Source organism: Lactuca saligna, chromosome 8 (genome assembly GCF_052625555.1).
Source record: "Lactuca saligna cultivar CGN05327 chromosome 8, ASM5262555v1, whole genome shotgun sequence".
Classification (NCBI taxonomy): domain Eukaryota; kingdom Viridiplantae; phylum Streptophyta; class Magnoliopsida; order Asterales; family Asteraceae; genus Lactuca; species Lactuca saligna.
The window spans coordinates 105,838,433-105,862,398 of NC_136424.1; the positions used below are offsets into that span (position 1 = coordinate 105,838,433).

The following is a 23,966-nucleotide window of genomic DNA, read 5'->3' on the forward strand; positions in this document are numbered from 1 at the left end:
AAGAGTCCGTGGTCGTCATCTATACTCCGCTAGATGACTGGATCAACAACAACAACATCGAGGCCTCTCATCATTTTATCACACATCACCTATTACATCTACCCATGTTTTACCCCAACATTTTCGTAGATATAAAATACATATACAGTTTAAATCATTGAAAACATGTATAACAACGTTCATCTAGCATAGATAGCAAGTATTCAGATAATATGCACACATAGCACGTAATTTATATAAAATACTTCATATCTATGTGTAAGTTGAAGGTAACTATGCACTCACCGGAAAAGGTGGTGATTCCGAACTCAGACAGCGCTTCGCTTCTTAAAAAGAATTTTTCTTCGACGAAACCTAGTATTATTACCACTAGAGTTTAGTTTATTATTCGTCGAGACTAATTAATAGTCTAGCTATTATTATTATTATTATTATATAAGTGTCAAAAAAATACTTATATAACCCATAATAATAGCCCAAGTATTTATTATAAGTTCCTAATAACGTTACTATAATTAAATAAAAGTTATATTAAAAATAGCGTAGGCGTAGCTCACTTACAGCGGGTTTTATAGAAAACCGGGCTTTGCTTGGAGCAGCGTTCCCGAGCCGAAAAGCTCTTCTTCTCAGAGCCTTCGAGCACTCCGGGGCTTCCGCCTCGTGCTAGGGAGGTTCCCTAGGCTTTTTGGGGGATTTCGGGGCTAGAGAGAGGTTCTAGAGAGAGAGAGAGAGAGTAAAGAGAAGAAAGAATGGGAAAGGTGTGAAGAAAATGAGGGTGGGAGAGGTGGTATTTATAGGGTGAAATGTGGCTGAACTTGGTGCCACATGTCACCATCTGGTGGCAAGCCTTGGGGAGAAAGCAATGGCCAAGATTGTGCCACATCACCCATTTTCGCACAGCACACTTCCGACTTCTAAAATCCGTAACTTTCACATACGACCTCCGTTTTTGACGTTATTTATATCCACGCGTAGGTAATAATAAGATCTACAACTTTCATTTTGACACCGTCAGCTAATTCTCGACCGATCTTAAATTTAACAGTACAAGGAGATTATACTGTTAAACGTCTGCGTAAAATTAATAACTTCTGCATACGGACTCTGTTTTTGTCTGTCTTTTTACCGTTGATTTCCTATTAATGAGATCTTCAACTCTCATTTACGTTGCGTAAGCCAAAAACCGCTCGAACTAAAATTCGAGTTTCAGGCCGTGCACTGCTAAGCCGAATCTTAGAAAAATCATAACTTCTTCATACGAAGTCAGATTTGGGCGTTCTTTTTATCAATGTTCTTAGTTTAACATATTCTACGAATTTTGTTTAGATTGCTAAGGCTAAAAAGTCTTCTATCGTAAATTCACTATTTACGTCTCCCAGTGTCGTGTCGGTTTTGCCGTAAAACTTCGGCGGGCCATAACTTCTTCGTTATAGCTCGGATTTCGGCATTCTTTATATGTACGGAAACCTTGAGACATATTCTACAACTTTATGTAGAGATATCGGGATTATCTCACACTTTAATTTTGACGCTCATTTTTATTCTTTATTAATTATACATTTATAATTAAATAATAAACACATAAACACACATAATTCACATAATACTCAAATATTTCATATTTATTACTTCAAAAAGAGTTACAATAGTTGACCTAGACTATTACATTGACAAAAATGCTTAGCCCTGAAAACCCGGGCGTTACATTAGTAAGAGAGGGGTTGTCGCAAATCGGAAGGATCAAGGTGTAATACATGTGTAGATTCGTAGAACATGGGAAATCCTTGAGGCTGCAACGATTTACTAGAAGCGACTTTAGCTACAAGCTCCTGTTCATCCATATTGTAACATCCATAAAATTTTGAAAATTTTAAAACTTTTAAATAAATCTAAGAACCATCATTTATTACATATTGTTTTCAAAATGAGTTTCACATCAAAGTTTTCAAAGAAATCATGACACAAAATATGAGGAGGTGCACAATCAAGCCTTTGCCTTCCCGCGATCATTTGAGGTATGTAACATCTTGTTTCAGATCGTCTGTGATTTAGGGTTTGTGGGCTGAAACCCGGACATGAGAAAGCCTTGAGGATGTGACGAGTTACTAGAAGCGTAGGGCTTCTCGCCATCTTTCTGAATATATAAGGATTCGTTGGAAACGGACTTATAAAGAAGAATCTATGATAATTTGAAGTTTTGGCAAGTTTAGTACTTTATTTGAGAAAAAGGTGATAGCAGAGTACGCGGGGCGTACGCATGTGTACACTCAACATACTCTTGTGTGTGTTTTGGACGTGAAAGCCACCTAGTATACTGGGCGTACTAGAGGGTACAATAGGCATACTAGGCTTAGAGTGAAAACCCTAAATGAGGGCTGTGTCCCTATTTAAAGAACATTATGGTCTCATTTCTGGCCACCATTTCCAGCCTCCAACTACTCTCAAAACCCTAATCTCATTTCCATGGCTTATGTAAGTGCGGTGGCTCATTTGAGTGTTTTTGGTGAAGCTCTTGGTGAAGAAGGAGTCTTGAAAGAGGATATCTTGTGCTTCTAGCTTATGGATCTGAGTTATACCCTTGCTGGTGCATCTTCCAGAGGTATAAAGGTCGAAACTTTCTTATGGTTGTGCTAGTTCTTATTTTGGGTCCATTTTTAGAGTTTTATGTCCCAAGATTGGAACTTTGTGAGTTTGGTGAACTCCGGAGCAAATCTCATGTCCTTTTAAGTGTATTGGGTTGCCTTAATTCATAAAAATGAGAACTTGGTCGTCTAGACTTCTTCATGCATGATTTAAGAGGATTTAAGAGAGTCTTAATGGTTATTTATAAGTTAGGTCCCATTAATACATGCAAACTGATAAAGTCGCCAACTTTATCAGTTAGGAGCTTGTAACAAAGGTTCCCTGAGGTTTGGATGCTTTGGGCTGAAGTGGTTAATTCGAGAATGAAGTTTATGGACATGAGCATTACACCCCGCGTAATTCTAGTATGCCCTGAATACTGATCTAGTGTCCCCGATCAGGATTCGTGTGTATGTTGAGCGTACCAAGGGAGGTACGCCCCGCGTAATCTCGTTGTGAGCTTTTTGGGCTAAATCTTATATTAGGCCTTAAGTGTTGGGCCTGGATTTTGGGCTTGTTGTACTGGAGATTTTGGATCAGAGGAATATATATATATATATATATATATATATATATATATATATATATATATATATATATATATATATATATATATATATATATATATATATATATATATATATATATATGTCTTGAGCCCTTATGTTGGGCTTGCCATTTGGACTTAATTTTAAAAAAAAGAAGTACCTGAAACATAAAATGAAAACCATAAACACAAAGCTTAGTAAGTTCCCCAAAATACCACATAGCATAGATACATAAACATATAATGGGCCCCGCCCAATGAGTGTATCGGGCCCCATCTACACTTGCATAACGGGCCCCACCCACTGAGTATATCGGGCCCCACCCAAACTCGCATATCGGGCCCCGTCTACTGAGTTTAACGGGGCCTTGCCCAAACTTGCATAATGGGGCCCTCCCAACATACATATTCACATATAATCATGTAACATACAAACACATGCAATAATTACAAAGATAATAGCATACAATACAATCATTGGGCCCCACCCACTGAGTATAACGGCCCCCACCCAAACTCGTATAACAGGCCCCACCCACATACAAATCATATATGACCAATCAGATACTATCATATAAAATAACCATCAGGCCCCGCCCAGTAAGCATACAAGCGCATACACACTCAAGAGTCATGCATACATATAGCACCCTACATAAAAAACTATGGGACGACATTGGTGCCTTTGACCTGCCAAACACAGTGAGGAAACTCACCTCGCACTGTCGAATCTCGCATAAAGAACCTTTGGCTGCTGGCCCGCTAAAATCCACGTGCTATTAATCATAAAATAGTCCTCCAATCAATAATCAGATCCTGACTTAAAATGAGAGTCCAAACTAAGGCAAAAGACCTTTTTACCCTTTTCATAACTTAGCTCAATCCAAATAACCAAAGGCCTAAGTTCCATAATAATCACTTAAAGTCTGATATGGCTCAATTTTCCAAATTGGGCCCAAATCCTTTTCATGGGCCTACAACCAAGGAGTCCAATAAAATTCCAATAGCACAACAAGAGAATCATGATGGCCCAATAAGGCCCAAGTCATCACAAACCCAACCTAGCCCAACACCTTGATGCCCTTAAGTCCGAAGTCCAACTTGCCAAGTATGCGGGGCGTACTCATCAGGTACGCATAGCATACTCGCTTTAGGGCTTGATGCTAAGCGTACCTGCTTGTACGCCCAACGTACTCCCCTATTTTGGCCAACCTTCACTTTTCCAGCACTTAATCGATTAACACCCCGATCCAAACTCATATATGACTTCCTTAAGATAGTTTATCATGTAAAGTTGCCTACTTTATGTGCAGCATGGCTTAATGAGGCTCTTAGAGCTCAAAAAAGCTTAATAAATGAATTAATGCATGCATGAGACCATAAACACCATAAATTTTGCACCATTAAGCTTGAGGAACTCATAATATGCCTAGATCTAAAAGGATAATCCCCACAAACGGCTTAACTCAAAAAACTAACCCAGAAGGACAAAAAGAATAAAAACCATGAGATGAAAAGATCCAATCATACAAGGATCAAGGTTGGGACTTTATACCTCAAACTTCACCAAGAGATGGAGCTAAATATGGATCTCTAAGCTTCCTTCCAAAGAATTAGTCCACCAACTTCTTCTTCTTTCACTTCAAGGAGCATAAGCCACCAAAATCAAGACCAAGGCTTAAGAACACTCACATAGGCTATTAGGGTTCGAGATTAGGGTTTTAGGACAATGGAGGTTGACAAAGAGACCAAACCTAGGAACTTAAGGAGCTTAAATAGGGTGCAATACCCCAAAACTAGGGTTTCATTAAGCCCCTCGTACGCCAAGCGTACTCGAATCCGCGATCACCCCTCCGTAGTACGCTAATCGTACCATTCGATATGCCACGCGTACTAGCTTCTTAGCTAGTATGCTAACCATACCTAATGGTACCCCCCACATACTACCCTAAGGACCAAATTGCAATATTTTAAATAAAAAGGGCTAAAAGGAAACATACCCCAATTAAGTGTTACATGTTTGGTGTCTTAGCTAGTATTTATTCTTCTCTTTCTTGTTCTTAGCTTTCATACTTTTCATCTAGAACACTTGTAACTTTTCTCTCTCAATAATCATATGTCTTAATTATCATGGTATCAGAGCGGAAATTTGATATGTTAGAAGGTTTTGTAGAAGTCATTAGGGTTGAGTGTCTTAGCTAGTTTCCTGTAGCTGATGCGTTTGATGTTCGGTTGTTGTTCGTTTACTTGTTATTGTTCATTTGTCGTTGCTGTTATTTTGTTGTACTTGTTATTGTTCTTTGGCGTACATACCAACCAATCATTAAATATGTTGAATTTAACTTAATATACACGTACAGAATTGCATTCTAAAAAAGGTTTCTTCTTGATTTTCTATTAATTTATGCAACATTGCAGAGTAATTGGTCCATTACAAAAATAGCCAACTTAACATACTCTGGATTTTTGTTTTTAGTTTTGTTAAATTCTCGAAAATAATATATAAAAACCAACTTGTAACCCTACACGGGAAAAACAAAAATCAACCGTTGCTTCAAAATCTATTTGATTACAGATTTTTGGTTTTTTTTGAATTATTGTTTAATAGTAATAGAAATATCGTACATAAAAGCTTTCAAGCTAAATGAAAATCACTAATCACGGCAAAGATGGAAGGATCTTCCCTGAGCATGTACCAAATCCAACATTGTACCCGTTTCCCTGCACAACATTTCACAAATTCACATGAAACAATTCTCGACACAAATCCATGAAAAATTATATTAATATTTATTTATTTTAATTAATTTTAATCATACCTTACAGATACCACTGATAATAACTTCATCTCCATCTTCCAAAAACTTACGGCTTGTTTTACCAACAGACAACTCTTTTGTTCCATTCCATGTTAACTCCAGCAAGCATCCGTAAGATTCAGCTTCCTGTAAAAATCAATCTAGTGTTATTTTCGACGATGATGAGGAGGGGCATTTACGTCTTTTCCACAAAAAGAGAGTGTAAAAAATTTATAATTAAAAATTTAGAACAGAAAATTTAAAAACAACTTACGGGTCCACTAATTGTTCCGGTTCCAAGGAGATCTCCAGGTCTCAAATTACAACCATTTATAGTATGGTGTGCGAGTTGTTGGGTAAGTGTCCAGTACCTAAAAAAAATTAAAATAAAATTAAAGTTTGAAGTCAAAGAACTTCATTTTGAAGTCAAATGTGCATATTTTCTTACAAGTGGTTGAAATTGCTGCTTGTGACAGTGAATGAGTTTTCTTCTCCTGCTGGTTTAATCCGAACCTTGAAGCAGTAGACAAGTTAGATTTGTAAAAAAAAGAGTAGTTCAAAGAATTTGCTTGAATTTATATGAACTTTATTTATAATTAAAGCATTAAAATTTGAAACCACACCTCCAATGAAATATCATAGTTTTTGGATATCTTTTCTGAAAGATATGGCAAGGGTGGAGGGATTTGAGTAGGAGCATCACAAGCAAATGGTTCTAGAGCATCTAGAGTCACAATCCATGGGGATATTGTAGTCCCTGGAAGACACCACACCACTAGTCAAAACACAGTTCCGCTAGCACAGTATATAACACGACATGACATGACAGGACAGGATAGAACAGATTGTACTATGTTTGGCATGCATTGGACAGGCACTGTGACTCATGTCAGTAAGACAAAAATTGAAATTTTTTGTCCCACCCAAAAAGGTGGGACACAAACTCGCTCTTGATCTCTCGTATATGCAAAAGACGTAAATGCCCTCCTCATCTTCATCATTGAAAATCACTCTCGAAAGCTTGTCTAGTATAGTTCAATGTAGTTCAGTCTAGTCTTGTCCCGTTACACGGGACAAGACTGAACAGAGCAGGACTAACCCTAACCAGGACTAGACAAACTTTCTAGAGCTATTTTCAATGATGAGGATGAGAAGGACATTTACGTCTTTTGCATATACGAGAGATCAAGAGCGAGTTTGTGTCCCACCTTTTTGGGTGGGACAAAAATTTCAACTTTTGTCATACCGACATGAGTCACAGTCCAAGTCCAATGCATGTCAAACATAGTACAACCTGTTCTGTTTTGTTCTGCTATGTCATGTCTTGTACAGCTTAACAAACAGGTCTAGATGATTGAAAACGTAAAACTCGTATTTTTCCAAGAGAAAAAAAAATCCCGGATTCTTACCAAAACTTTTCCCAAGAAAAGGACCAAGAGGTACATACTCCCACGCCTGAATATCTCTAGCTGTGTAGAAAAGGCCATTTTTTTAATTAATATCAACAGACAACGAAATCTTGTAATAACTTATGCAATAAAGTAAGGTGAGTAAAACAGCATACATACCACTCCAGTCATTCATCAGCACCACTCCAAAAATATGATCAGCAGCCTCATTAACATCTATAGGCTTTCCTAGTTCATTTCCAGGTCCAACTACAGCAGCCTTTAAACAATGTAAAAAAAAAAACAAGGTGAAGGAATATTATTTCTATATTTAAATCCCAAATAGCTTATGTACAACAAAAGCTCACCATTTCCAGCTCAAAATCCAACTTTCTTGAAGGTCCAAAGTATGGTGGAGAATTGCCACTTGGATGACCTTGACCTCTTGAGGAAAAACATATAAGTATAAGATTATTTATGCATAATGCAAAAACATCTAACACCATTCGGTTAAATAGATTTATGTTACCTTGGTCTAATAATATCAGTGCCAGATATAACAATAGATGATGCTCTTCCATGATAAGCAATGGGAAGATGGAACCTGAAAACCCATAGATTTCAAGGGTAAGTATGTAAATTCATAGAATGAGTCTTTAATTTGTATATATAAAAATCTTGAAATTTCATACCAGTTGGGATTGACTGGGTTTTCTGGCCCTCTAAATATCAACCCACAATTCTTAGCATGATGCTTTGATGAAAAGAAGTCTGTGTAGTCCCCTATAGCAATAGGAAGAAGCATTTCCACCTCATCCTGGAGCATTATCTGTTAAATAAGTTCTAATTCAACCAAAAGAAATGTACAATGAATATATCTCTTACCATAGGCAAAAGTGCCATCTGTTTCAAACTTGCATTGTTTTGTAAAGCGGGTTCATCAGCTACATGAGGAAATGACAGAAACTATTCAGGTAAATACTTGAAACCGAATATTATATACAAGTTGTTAAAAAAAATAGATTTAATGACATCGCACATGACAATAGTTTTTGCAATGTAGCACGAGCTTCCTTCCATGCTGGTCTTCCCAATTCAAGAAACTTGTTAAGATTTGACTGCATTTGCAACAGTTGAAGAAGTTATTAAGAATATTCTTCATAATGCACTCTCAAGTTTACAGTTTAACGGATATTGAACAAGTATATTTGAATCCATTATCCAATACAATTTATCCCAAAAACATTAATCCAAGAACAGAACAGAATCAGATCATATTTATTTGTTAGGATTGATCATTTAAAAAGGAGCGGCTGCTTCAATCATGTACTTTCAAGGTGCTCTACTTCTTATACTTATTCTTTGATTGTTTCGTTACTCGCCTAAAAGCTAAAGTTAACCTTAATCCAGTACGCAACTGGAAATAGAATACTCCATTCCCCAATAACTTCAACACTCAAATTAGAGCTTCATTATAACTAATTCTGTTAACAACTTCGAAGCTGAAATCCTCTAATGTGAGATTAGAAACCTATCATTTCGAATCTAATAGCATGTAAACTAGGAACACTCCATGGAATTTGATCACACGGTTGTACTTCAGTAAAAGTAGATAGAACCAACACGTCAAAATCGGGAAACAAATATGAATATGAGGCTGAAAAGTAGTACACTGGTGTAGCAACTAGAAAGGTTGGTAAGTAATATATTCGAAATGTAAAATTAAATGAAACACAAAACAAAAACCTGATGGAAACAATCGGAATTGCACAGTAATGGACCATCAAACAATCCGGCAGATTGAATTGCTGAGAGATCGAGAACGTAATCTCCGATTGCAACTCCAGGCCTTGGAGTAGTGGTATCAACTCCACCATGTTTGAAGATACCGTAGGGAAGGTTATGTATCGAGAAGTGTGAGTCGAGTTTAACTTCAACAAAAGACTTTAACGCCATAGTTGATCGGACGGAAGAGAGCTTCGCCGGCGATAGGAGTTCCGATGAGAACACAGCAACAAAGAAGCACGAGAGTTGCTAAGAGAAGAGTGAGCTTTAATGGAAAAGAGCACCCCACGTTACGCTCTCCTTTCTTTGGTGTGACCGCACATATTTACTCGTGTACAAAAACAAAGACGCAACCTAACGTGTTCATTTGTGAATGACCGAAAACAAAGAAAATGATTCCCTTTTTATTTTATACCCTAATAAACCCATAAAACGGATATTTAAAATTTTCAAATTAGTTAATACAAAAAGATATTAACGACAAAAAAGTTCAAGAGTAGATAAATAAAAGTGCTAATCACAAAATTGAACAAAATGAAGAGTTGTAATAAAATAATTAATATTGGGAACATTTTTTTTTGGGGAAAGTAATTCAATTAGTGAATCAATCTTACAAAAAGTGATATCAAGAAACACTCTTTCTTGCGAAACTAATTCAACTACTGAATCAATTGTAAGGTGATATGAAGAAACGGTCCTTCTAAATTCTAACGATACCAATGAATCTATATTATTTGGGTTAAGGATATTTTAATGGTAGTTTGTTGATTTTTTTTTTTTTTTTTTTGATATTTCAATAATTTTAATAGTTTTTTTTTTCACGAATGGTGAACATTTCAACCTTTTAATTTTAAATTAGAGTTTTGTTGATTAGGAATAACAATGATATCCAATTATAAAATTGTATTTCAAATCCATGTTTCGTTTCAAATCCATGTTTCGTTTAATTTTAAATTAGAGTTTTCAGTTAGTAATATTCATTAAGTTTACAGTTATATCTGTAGGTGACGGGTATCTCCTGCTTATGATATTAATAAGTGAAAATTTTATCGTTGTATTTTTTATTAGTCTCATGTAATACATAGATTAATTTTTTTTAAAAAAAATCAAATATAAATGTCAAAATATTTGACAACTTTGAATTTATAAGAAAATAAAAAAAATAATAAATTATTATAATTGAAATGTTTTTTATTTTTTAAATATAAATAAATAAACAAAAGAAACTAATGAACTTTAATTTGGGTATTCTGAAATTAAAATGAAAGTTCATTAATAAAATTGATATCTATTTATTACTATATTTATTGCAAATTATTACATTAAAATATTATGTTGAATTTAAAAAAATAGAAAAACTCATAGAATAACACGTGGGAAAAAAATTAATTAAAAATAACTACAAAATGATATTTGATAAATTGATTAAAAGTGTGACATGTGATATAAAAAAAACTTTCATTTATTAGAATAGATTACCTAAAAATTAATCACAATCACATCCATACAATGATTTGAATTTTGTATAGTTCTAATTTCCAACAATATTAATAAGTTTAATCTCTAACAAATGTTAAATACATGTAATTATCACCATAAAAATTTATAATATTAGAAATTTGTGATTAACTAATAAAGATCATAACATAAATATTAAAATAATATAAATAATTTTCATTTGGAATAATAAATACATAACAAACATTCTACTTATAAAATCACATGTAACATTATAGTTTAAATTTCAAATTATATTTAATAATAATAAATGATATAAGTAATATAAAAATATAAATAATTTTAGTGCAATAAAAACAATCCCTTTTCCCCTTAACTTGTTTATAAATGTTATAACAATATGAATGGTTTGAACATATATAAAAATCAAAGTTACGACTCTAAGTGTTATTCATTATTAATCTATATTAAAAGTGGAAGTTAACTTTTAAGATAATTGACTTTTAGCTTTGAAGAACAGTGTATTTGTACACGCCATATGGAAAAACTTTTTCATGTGTCGCACATATGCGATATCATTTACAAAGATGACATGCAATTCATGTGTAGCCCGTCTTTGATGTAATTGACATGCATTTTTCATGTCATTTTCCTAAGAATCTTTTATGTTTCCATAAAACAAAAGTCAAATATTCCAATCATATAATATATGTTGAATGTTAAGGTTCAACTAGCTTTTTTTTTTTTAATTTTTATGAGCACATGTGGATCATTAGCAAAGATAGAAAATATGTCGGTGTATGTCTAATAAACATTTTGCATACTGAGAATGAGAACAACGATACATAATAAAAGTAACAGGACCTAGTTGGTCATCACAGATATAGGTATTCTACCACACATGTAAGAATGGTGAAGAGAATCACCTAACACTCACAGCTAGTAAACCTCACATACGAACTGCCGGAACTAGGCTCCGCCTAATCAACATAATAATTAACCCTAATTAATAATTAAGGTCTAAAATCCAACTCAAGAGTCCAAATCCAACGGCTAAACCTTCTAAGTGAAAAAGGACCATTTTTCCCTTCTCATAGTCCAAAAACCCTAATTCTTAACCAAGGGTCAAAGTCAATAAAAGCTAACGCTCAGCAAGTACGCTGAGCGTACCACTCCTTACGTTGGGTGTACAACGGAGCCAACTTTTCATCGGGGAAGAATCAGGCTATGCTTCACGTAGCCAGTAGTACGCCCGACATACTTCATTTGCCTTTTTTTCCACCAAGTTAGTGTCTTAATCCTTTAAGACAACCAACCTAACCACATATCTGACTAATCTAAGACATCTTAATCCATAAATTCGTTGGCTTTAATCCATTGCATGGTTATGAAAGACTCAAAGCATCACTTCATCCATTCTAAGCTGCTTTACTCATGCATGAGCTAAATGGGAAGGTCAAGCAAGCATTTTTATGAATATAAATGTCCTAATAGGCATGAAAGGATAGCTAAAACCCTCTGGAGGGTCCCAAACTCATAAAGGTCCAAACTTGTGGACTTTAAGCTCATAAAGCTTAAAGCAAAGAGATCTTAAAGAAAGCTTGCCAAGGTATAGACTTTATACCTGAAAATGATGCACAAAGGTGGGAAGTCTCTGGATCTTCAAGCTTGCTAGCACCTTCTTTTTCTATTCTAACCTCCTTCGTTTACTACAAGAGCCAAGAACACTCAAAACTTGAAATATCTCACACACAAGCAACTCACACGAGACTAGGGTTTATGAGATGATTAGAGGTTGATAAGGTTAGACAGAAATGAAATCATAATGTTCTTTAAATAAGGTCAACCCTTAAAATTAGGGTTTAACATCTAGGCTAGTACACCCGGTGTACCACATGTGCGCCCAACGTACTAGATGGCTATCTGCGATCATGCACACTGCATTAGTATGTTACGCGTACTCATATGTACGCCCCACTTACAAACACTTTTGAAAGCCTTTTCTTTGAGGGACCAAATGTGCCAATTTTAATAAAGATTCAAAAGATAAAAAATTATATCTGATTTCGCGATGTTACACAAAAGATTATTAGACAATAGACCACTAAATTCACAATATCAAACATCAAAATTACCACAAGATATCAACCTATTTATATACATATGTATCGAAACTACCACAAGATTATCAACCCATTTATATGTATGTGGATCAAAATTACCATATCTAGCATAAATACATCTATACCACTCACTTACGATGAGAGACATTAACTAAAGCATGTGAATTTAGTGTATAGTATAATAATAAGGAGGTCAGGTCATTAAAGTAATCAAGTTGTAGTAAAAGAAATCGACTATTAAAAGGTGTTTAATGTAAAACATGGATTTAAACTCCAATTATACCAAGACATCATTAAGGATTAAAGAACAATTACAAATAGAAACAACACAAGTCCATTAAATAACATCCAACAACATCTTAACCACTTAGAATATCAACAAAAGTAGCTTCATTAAGAGCTCCTAAAATGAAACCATATGCATCAAAAATAGCATTTAAATTTCAATGAAACAATAAACACCATTAGGCTACAAAATTAAAGTCTAAAAAAACAAACAGTGATCATAGATTCTAATTAACAAAACACAAAGATGATTCTTATATGTCTACATAACATCCAAAAGCACAAATGATATCTAAATTCAAATAAGATTATCAGAAAACAGACCACTACATTGGCAATGCCAAACATTGAAATTACCACAAGATTATCAACTCATTTATAAACATGTGGATCAAAATTACCAAGATTATCATCCTATTTATAGGCACGTGGATCTAATTTACCATATATGGCATCAATTTATCTATATCACTACAACGAAAAGACATTAATTAAAGCATGGAAATTCGTGTATAGCAGAATGGTAAGGAAGTATGGTCATGGAAGAAAATGAGTTGTAGTAAAAGAAATTGACTAACAACAAACATTTATCATAAGACAAGGGTTTAAACTTAACTTAAATCAAACATTCAAATTTCTAACAAAAATAATAGAAAAATGAGAGCTGAGGTGTTTCGTCGAGGATGAGGGGAAGGTTGAGCGCATAGGGGTCGACAATGGAGGCACATCGCTTAGCTTAACGACACTTCTAGGTCAATACAGGACAATGACAACGAAAGGAAAAAAAATTAGCGCACAGAGGGGATGACGATGGAGACGCATTGCATGGTCGACAACGCTGCTTAGGTACCCTCATGTTGACTTCCTCATCAAGGTCCCCATGTAAGAAGCTTTATTACATCTAAGTGACCCACTATCCATTGTTTTTACGAATCAACCGCTAATTCATAACAAAGTGAAAATTTTATAGGAGGAAAGTTTCATGAAAATCCACAACTTTAAGTTGCGTATAGCCTTTCACCTACAAACGAGCCTTATAGCATTCTACTTCCTCATTTTGGTTTTATAACATCCAGTGTCCTTTCGTTTCCTATTTTAGGGTCGTGAGCTAGAAGTTGATTGTGTAAAGGCTTTGGGCCTTAAGGAGGAAAATTTTATTCCTTGTGGAAGGAGGTAATGATGGTTAAGAGAATTAAACCTTGAACTATGTATTGGGTCGAATGATAGAAAAGGGGAAAGTCATAGGCTGGGTTCTTGCATGAAATATGGATTTTTGTTCGAAAATTTTTTAGTCTAATATATATAGATAATATTGTGGGGATCTTCAATAACTTTACGTGGATATAAAGATCACCAAAAACAGAGTTGGAACGAAGAAGTTATGATCGTTAGAAGTTAGGAAGGTTTTGAGTTTAGTCTAGTACGTTGGGCATACGGGGTATACGATAGGCATGCTAGGCATGGTTGATCGTGGAAGATCAACCTATTACATTGGGAATACCAGGAGTACGTTAGCCATACGCGATCAGAACCCCAACCCTAATTCCAGGGTTTTGACCCCTATTTAAGCTCCTTAAATCCCCTAAACCCTTTCCATTCTTAGTCTCCACCTCTCCAACGTCCTCCCTTGAAAACCTAACCCTAGTTTGAGCCTTTTATGAGCAAAATAAGGTGGTTTTGAGTGCTTTGGAGTGTTCTTGGTGCATCATGGAGACGAAGGAGCTCATTGGAGAAGTGTTGGTTGCATTGGAGCTTGTTGATTCAGACCTTCTTCTTCTTGATCTTTCTTATAAATGTATAAGCTTGAATCTTGATGATGCATTTGTTAGATCTAGCTAGTTTTGGGTGTTATGAGCTTTTGGTCACTTTAGTGCAAAAAGTTTAGATCTTGAAAGATTGTTTCCTTGTTATGGATAAAGTTAGAACTTTATCTATCTAAACATCATATTGATTCAGATCTAAAGGTTGGAGACTTGGACTTAATAGATTAAGTTGAGAAATATGCACTTTTAGTCCCTTTGTGACTTAAAGACTAGATCTTGGTTGTTTGGACCATCCTAATGGATAAATTTGGAAACTTTATCCATTATAGCTATTAGGAACTATGAAAATGTGATCTTGGTCCTTCTATCCCTTTCATGCAAGATTTATGATGTCTTAATGGATTAAGAAGTTAGGGTTTTAACTTTTGTACCTTTTCTAGCCATGGAAGGTCATAAAGGTGGAAAATTTATGATTTAATTCGATGTTTTGAGTCTAGATATAAGCTCTGGAAAAAAAGCCTTAATGGATAAAGTGATTAGTGTAGGAGTAAGAGCAGCCCGCGTACATTGGGCGTACGTTGATTATGTTGGGCGTGCTCAGTAGCCTTGGACTTTGACTTTCGTTAACCATTGACTTTTTAACCAAGTTTGAATTTTGGTCAAATTTGAGGATTTTGGGCTATTTATTAAAAAATTATCTGGTTCTGGTGTTAGTGGATTCGCGGGTGCATGTAGTGCTGAAAAGAGATCATATCGCAATCTTTCAGAGTTCTTTGATTCAGGTGAGTTTTCCTCATTAGACATGTGGGTCGAAGGCACCAAGGATGACCTACTAAGTCATGTATCCTGGTATATAGGATGTTGTAAATTTGTGATGATCTATTAGATCTGTATCCTGGTATATAGGATGTTGTGTTATAGTGATATGTTAGATCTGTGTATATCCTTATATGATAGGATGATGTAGTAGTTGTGACATCCCCAATTTCACAGCCAGAAAAGACCGATTTGTTTATGCTTTATTTTAAAATCAGAGTATCCTTTTAAAGAAAAATGTTGTGGAATTTGTTCACAGAAAAATATGATAAGTACATTATCAAAGTATTTATGAATAAATGTATATTATTCATTTTAAAACATTGGAATGTCATTGTCAATACATAAACATACGCATAAACAGACCTTACATTTATTTACACTAGTGATCTACGTTTCTTTTAATCTCTCTGTGTAATGTAGCTTCATATCGACACCTGTGATACAAGTAAACTGAGTAGGTCGGGTTGGGAAACCTGGTGAGTACATAGGGTTTTCAACCCACAATAATAAAGTTATTATGTTTCATCAGCAAACAATTAACCCAATTACCCATCCCCATTTCCTTCTTTATTTCTTAAGGATCTACCCTAAGAATGATTTATCATTCACTCATTCATTCCTACGGATTTTCCCAAGGAATAGGCACAAAGTTCATTGTTACCTATGACACAGCTGCCAATGTTATCTATTAGGCCCAATTGCCAATTTTATCATTTACGTGTATCTACCAGGATTATGACATTCTCTAATAGGCGCAACTTCCGATATTATCCTTTAGGTGCAACTGGCAGGATTATGATGTTCTCTATTATGTGCAGTTGCTGATATTATCCTTTTGGCGTAGCTGCCAGGATATTTAGAGCACATCGTAGTTCAAAAATATCTATAGGTTATGGCACATCTGCCAATGTTCAACTATAGGGCACTAATCCATAGCTACCATTGTTCAACTATATCAACTTTCATCCCTCATCATTCCTCTACCCATCTTTACCCAATATTTTTACGGGTATAAAATACATATATAGTTTATATAAAATAAAACATGTATATTCGGTTCATCCAACATAGATATCAAGAACACAGATAATATGCACACGTAGCACGTGATTTATATTAAATTCATATCTATGTGTAAGATGAAAGTAACTATGCACTCACTTTTTAAAGTGATGATTCCAAACTTAGGCAGCACTTCGCTTCTAACGATTCTATTTTCCTTTGACGAAACCTAGCATTATTATCGCTAAGTTTTAGTCTAATCTTTATTGCGATTAGTTATTAGTCTAGATTCATAATTAACTCAAAGTCTACTTTCATGATCTATCAAGTAAGGAACAACCAGGTAGGATCATCTTGGAGGTAGGGTCTGTTTGGTATACGAAGTATACTGTTTGGAAATCTCACTTTAAACAACTCACTAAATCACAGCCTAGACATCATCCCCGTAAGTAGATGAATCAATATAATGACTTGAAATCACTGATAAATCTTGTTTATAGGTTCATAATAACGATAATGAACTTAAACATAAGTTATAATTAAAGTACGGTAAAAATAACTCAACTTACAGGGGATTTAGCGAGGAACCGGGCTCTGCGGGGCAGAACTTCCGAGCCGAAAAGCTCTTTTTCTCGAAGCTTCAGGTGCTCCAGGGCTTTTCTCTAGCACCTTGAGGTTACTAGGGCTTTGGGAGGGTTTTAGGAGGCTTAGAGAGAAGTTAGAGAGAGAGGTGAAGGGGTTTTGATGTGAAAAATGATGAAACTATCGCATGGTATTTATAGGATGTAATTGGGTCAAACTCGTCGAGTTGGTTCCACATGTCACCATCTGGTGGCAAGGCTTAGGGAGAAAGTAATGACTCAGATCGCGCCACGTCACCCACTTCGCAGCAGCACCCTTCCAACTTCTAAATTCCATAACTTTCACATACAAGCTCCATTTTCACTGTTCTTTATATCCACACATAAATCTCCTTTTGACTCCATCAGTTAATTCTCGACCGATTTTAAATTTAATGGTGTGAGTAGATTACATTGTTTAACAAGCGTGTAAAATTCTTAACTTCTACATACAGACTCCGTTTTCGACTGTCTTTTTATCATTGAGCTTCTATTAATGTGATATTTAACTCTCATTTAGGTTGTGTCGGCTAAAAATCAATCGATCTAAAATTCGAATTCCGGGTTGTGCACTATTATGATAAATCTTAGAAAAATTATAACTTCCTCATACGAAGTCAGATTTGGACGTTCTTTTTATGCATATTCTCGGTTTAACATATACTACGACTTTACTTTAGATTACTAAGGATAAAAAGTAATTTATCAAAAATTTATTTTTTACATTATGCGGTGTCATGCCGGTTTTGCCGTAAAACTTCAACGGGTCATAACTTTTTCATTATAACTCGGATTTCAGTGTTCTTTATATGCACAAAACCCTTATGACATATACTATAACTTATTTAAGATTATTTATTTTAAATAATCTTCTATCAAAAAAATCATTTTTGACGCTTATTGTCTATAAAGAGGGGGCGGACGCAGGAATAAGTAGTAGTAGGTGCACAAACATAACAAACTATTGTGAAAAAACTTCGTGAAGGGTAAATTGGTCTTTCCATGGGCAAGTTCTTGGTCTCGTGGAGTTTGTTTCCGTGTTAGTTGTGGTTGTATAAAGTTTTGAAGGCATTATTACCAAAATTTCATTCCAAATTAATGTATTTTTTTGGTTCCGTTGTTTAAAGCAAAATATAATATACAAATGCCAACTAATAAATGCATTTTTATAAGTCTATACATTTTACATTGAGAAGAAATTAAATAAAATATTATGAAAGGCCATGGGTCACAAAAAATTTGTATATAACTCTGATATACCCAATTGTATATGAAAATATATATTAAATATGAAGAATGTTGAAATGAATTTTAGCTCGTGGGAGCATATGTGTGCTAATGGAAAAAAAAATGATTTTTTATCAAATGGTTGTCAACTTAATTAAAAAGTAAACGATTAAATATAATAATTTTAAACATTGAGGAAAGTCATTTAGTTGAGTTTTATTGAAATGACTTAGTTTTAACAAGGTATATTAACCAAATGGTATGATTTTGATCGCTAGAGATTTTTGAGGGCTCATAACAAATACTAAATAAAAGGAAAAGTGAATGTAAAAATAAAAAGCCCTTACTTCAAGGTATGATTTTGTTTTGTTGGCTAGAGATTTTTGGAGGCCCAGTAACAAATACTAAATAAAAGGAAAATGGATGTAAAAATAAAATAAGAACTTAATGAGTAAGATTTGAACTCAAGCCCTTTTCCAAATTATTGAACTTTAACTGCTCCTTTGACCAACTTAGCCATCTCAACTTTGGATTATACATATGAACTATAATAATAAATTCTCGTTTCTTTATAGGTGCATAATAGTAATATTTTTTTTTACATTAATACGAAAAACTTTAGTAGTTGCTGGTGCAACCCCGTGCACCACTATAGATCCACCCGTGTCTATAAATTGACTAGTCCGAATCTGTGGGCGTTACAATAATAGTATATTGGTTATTATCTAGTGGGGTGTCGTAGGGGCTATTTGTAGTCATGTAGGATAGCCTGAGAACTCTTGATCTAGGATTTATTGTCTGTCACTTGCTTGGTTGCGGCTCTAGAGTATGATCATCTATTTGGGTGGCTATCTTACATCTGGATACTTATGGTTATGCCTTTCATGGAGGTTAGCTGGTAGCACGTTAGTGTGTTGTAAGAGGACTAGTAGGCAGTAGTGAGTTGTATGATTGATGTTTGCTTGTATTGTGTGCCTACTTGATCCTTATCCCTTGATTGTTTATATGTTGACATATGGTAGTATTAGGTTGAGGCGGTCTTACTTTGTGTGGAAGCCAAAAAACCTAGGGGTAAGCCAAACATAATTTGTGGGCCTGAAAGTCAAGCCATACTTATATTGTAGGATCAGAGCAAGCCATACATAAGTTGTGGGCCTAAGAGGCAAACCAGACTTATGTTGTGTGCTCATGAGTAAGTTGGACATGAGTTGTGGGCTGGTAGGCAATGTAGACTCATGTTGAGGACTTAAGGATAATCTAGTATGTTAGTTGTGAACCCAATATGCATGTTGTTATATGTTTGTGTGGTGGTATTTTAGGGGAACCCACTAAGATTTTTGCTTACCTAGTTGTTTATGTTTTCAGGTTTTATCGGTGATCGTTGGAATGTGAAGGCGGGACTGTACACACTCATCAGTAGCATTGAGGATTCCGTATTTTTTTTATATTACTCTGATTCTAAATAATGTATTTTGGAATAAACAGTTTTCTTAATAATGGATTTATAATTTGGTAGTTTACTTTAATAAAATGAAAAAATTTGGCTGTGAAAATAGGACGTTACAAGTTGGTATCAGAGCCCTAGTTTGAGCGAATTAGAGGAGCACTTGTGTGAATCCAGTCTCAAACTAGGATCTGAGAGGTTTCACAGAGCGTTTTTTTTAATATAATAAAAGGGTTGGGTTAGGGACATGGGCTCGGTCTCTTCTCATATTCTTTTTTGATTGTTGACTTGGGATCCGAAAAGTGAACCTTGACTTAACCTTGGTTTTACAGGAAGATGCGGCGTATATAGTTAGCCAGAGCCCGAATAGGGGAGTGGTTCCCAAAATACCCATACTTGTTATATGTGCTGAGTTTTTTATTTTGTTGATATGTGAACTTTTAGAAAGCATGCTAGTGGATAATCTAGGGTTCTTATAGAGACCCTTGGATATAAGTGCCTGATTTCGGTGATGCCTTATGATATACTTAATTGCTTGTTATATGTTTCTTGATTGTGTGATTGTTGCGTGTATGTTGATTAGTTGTATGTGGTCGGGATTAAATAGCCTTATAATGATCAAATTATCCTTACTTTCTGTTCCATGTTTGGTTGTGGAATTAGGGCAGAGTTGATTATTCGATGATTATATTAAGTATTGATATTTGTATGAATGAAGAATTCATGAAATTAAATTTTTTATAAATATAAATATCTATTTTATTACAGGATGATTATATATTTTTAAGCATATATATATATATATATATATATATATATATATATATATATAGTGATATTTACAAGAACAAATAATGTTTCTTATATTTAAGTTCAAATCAATGTGTGGTGGTATCGGTTTATCTCTATATAAGTTTTCCCAATAAATTATTAACACTCTTCATCCGAGGCAAAGTAACTGCTTGAGTTTTAGTAAAAAGGGAAAACAAAACCAAATAAAAAAACTGACAAAAAACCGAACCGCAAAAGACCACAAATAAAACCGCAAAAACCGAATCGCATAAAAACCAAACAGTATGGTTTCTAAACTTCAAAAAAACGAAGTTTTGGTTTTCGGTTTTAGCCAAAAACCGCACTGAACCGCACCGTGGTCACCCTTAGTTAGCTGGTAGCAGGATAGTGTGACGTGAGAGGAATAATAGGCGGAAATGAGTTTTATGATTGATGTTTGCTTGTATTATGTGCCTACTTGATCCTTGATTATTTATATGTTGACATATGGTGGTAGTTGGTTGAGACGGTCCCACTTTGTACAGAAGCAAACAAACCTCGGAGCAAGCCAGACATAAGCTACGGGCCTAAAAGGCAAACCAAACTTATGATGTGGGGTCGGGAGCAAGCCAAACATAAACTATGGTCCTGAGAGGAAAACCAGACTTATAATGTGGGCTAGGGAGTAAGCCAGACATAAGCTGTGGGCCGGTAGGCAAGCAGGCTCATGCTAAGGACTCAAGGGTAATCCAGTATGTTAGTTGTGAACTCAATATGCATGTTGTTATATGTTTGTGTGGTGGTATTTTGGGGGAACTCACTAAGCTTTGTGCTTACCAAGTTGTTTATGTTTTTCAGGTTTTGTCAGTGATCGTGGGAAGGCGAAGGCGACACTGTACACATTCATCAACAATAAGGATTCCGCGTTTCTTATATTACTCTGATTCTCAATAAATTTATTTTGGATTAAATGGTTTTCTTAATAAATGATTTGTAATTGTGAAGTTTACTTTTAGAAAATAAATTTTTTTTGGCTATGAAAATGGGATGTTACATGTTTATATTTAATTTTTGTAAACTCATTTTGATTCCATTGCCTGTTGCTATGTGGTAGTTCTGTTATCGTTCAAATTTCATTTTCTTCGAGAGCTTGGATTTTTTTTTGCTAATAGCCACCCATTTTGGGTTTTTTGTTGCTTGAGAAAAAAAATTTAGGGACATATAGGATAGTTTTGGTTGTGAAAAGTTGTTTTCATGTTCCAATAAAATGTTTTCAAAAAATAGTGTTTTCATTTTTATTTTCCATCTTAAAAATTTGAAAAACTATAATAATCAATTTTTTCTAATTAACATACAATTTGAAAAACTGAAAATTTTCATTTTTCTTTGAAAACGTTGAAAAACTGAACGAACCAAACATATTTTCCAAATTTCCGTTTTTCTTGAAAAATAGAAAATTTAACATACATAGGGACATAACAGCCGCTAGAAAAGCACCGTAAGTGTTTTAAAATTTATGATAAGATACAAACTAAGAAAATGGAAGATATAGTGGGCATGTATTGCGTGTGTTCAAGCGAAGGTAGCAAATTATGACTTCTTTTAGATGACGTTTGGTTTGCATAATGTTTTTGAAGGCATTTGAATATGTTAAGGAATTGAAATCTATTAAGAATTGCAATTAAATTTCATATTCTGTTTAGTTGATAGGAATGAAATTTGAATCCAATTCCATATTATATTTGGTTGGCAGAAAATAGAAATGAAATAACATAAAATGAAAAAATGTCATTTTTGAATATTTTTACTTTGTTTTATAACTTATATGTAAAAATATATTATATAAATTAGAAAAAAACATCATAAATGATCCCTATGGTTACCCAAAATCTGAAGTTTAATCCTTGTGGTTTAAAAACCTCATAGATGATCTCTGTATTTTCAAAACTTTTGACGATTGATTCTTATTGCTAACTCCGTTAACTTTTAATTCCAATGGGTTACAGAGGTGTTTCATATGTAGTGTTAAAAGTGAAATATGTAATATTGTAACATTCAACATTCTCACTTGAAAATAATTTAATTCCGTAAAATTTTAGATGAAATTTATTTTCTATCAAAAAATTTGACTCACTTTCACTTCCAATTCCTTTTGAAAGGTTTAACCAAACAAAAAAATGATTGAATTAGGTTACATATGAATGTTTGGATTTTTCCTTTGTTTGAGTGCTTTGGCGGACGTTGACGTTGGCATTGTGAGCAGGCTGGAACATTATCTCATCAAGTACCAGGCTTACTTGGGCTATTATGAGCCATGTTGGGCACTTAAGGGCTGTTTCCATTATTCAGGTCCATTCGTGCCAACAATGTTTTACCAAGTGGGCTATGTTTACCTTTCAGCCCATTTTCTAATTTTGCTTGGGCTCCACTTTCATCTCTATTCTAATAAAAAAATAATTTTAATCTCCTTTTAACATATGTCATCATATTAGACCTCCTAATTAACACATATTTTATTCTTTTTTTGCCATGTTCACTCTATTAAACTTATTAATTAATGCATGCCACTTGTCAACCTATTAATTTTTTATTTCAAATTTTAAAAATTTCACTTTAATTACAATAAATTAATAACAATTGAATAAAAATTAAAATAAAATTAATACAAATTATAAGGTGATATAATTCCACATATTTATTTAAATTAACGATTATAATTGATTAATAATTTTGTGTTCTAACTATTAAAGTTTAATTAATTTTGTAGCCGTGGTTTCACGGGTTATAAACTAGTAGACTCATAGTCATAGCTGTGCAAGGTATAGAATCAGCAGCCAATGGCTCATTTTCATCGTTATCACTAATCAGTTCAATTGACTCATACAACTTGATACATTGAGTTTTTGTGTGAAATCATTGTCTGCATCAGAAGTAGTTGGTATGTGTTTCGTTAGGTCATAAAATCTGAATGTGAAATAGGTTGTAAATCATTAGGGAGGTGATTATTGGTTCACTTAAGAAACACAATACACATGCATGTGCTCTATCCTGTTGACATCAACGAACTTTTTATCAAAACTAGTTAAATTAGGTTAACGATGAAACCATATTTTTAAGTAATTCCGGTTGAACATCAACATCGGAGCAGATACCTTCTTTTGAAACCAAACCACTCTAGAAATATAGTTAATTTTGGAACTAAACCATAACTATGTGACTTAAATTAGGTTAAAGAAATCTCTCCCATTTGTTTCTGTTTTGATGAACAAATACTCAATTTGAATGGATATCCGTTGGTATTACTCACGCCATGC

At 34.3% G+C, this 23,966-nt stretch overlaps 1 protein-coding gene across 1 annotated transcript; it reads right to left on the reverse strand.

Moving 5' to 3' along the window:
• Positions 1–5,698: 5,698 nt before the first annotated feature.
• Positions 5,699–9,496, reverse strand: LOC145012906 (fumarylacetoacetase). Its single transcript, XM_078971703.1, has 13 exons — positions 9,102–9,496; positions 8,395–8,473; positions 8,241–8,299; positions 8,048–8,172; positions 7,885–7,959; positions 7,724–7,799; positions 7,536–7,635; positions 7,377–7,436; positions 6,591–6,724; positions 6,416–6,480; positions 6,242–6,338; positions 5,989–6,114; positions 5,699–5,890 (listed from the first exon to the last, which is right to left on the reverse strand). Exons 1-13 carry the CDS (start codon positions 9,309–9,311, stop codon positions 5,828–5,830), a joined length of 1,269 nt encoding a protein of 422 aa, XP_078827829.1. The 5' UTR covers positions 9,312–9,496; the 3' UTR covers positions 5,699–5,827.
• Between the last annotated feature and the right edge of the window lie 14,470 nt (positions 9,497–23,966).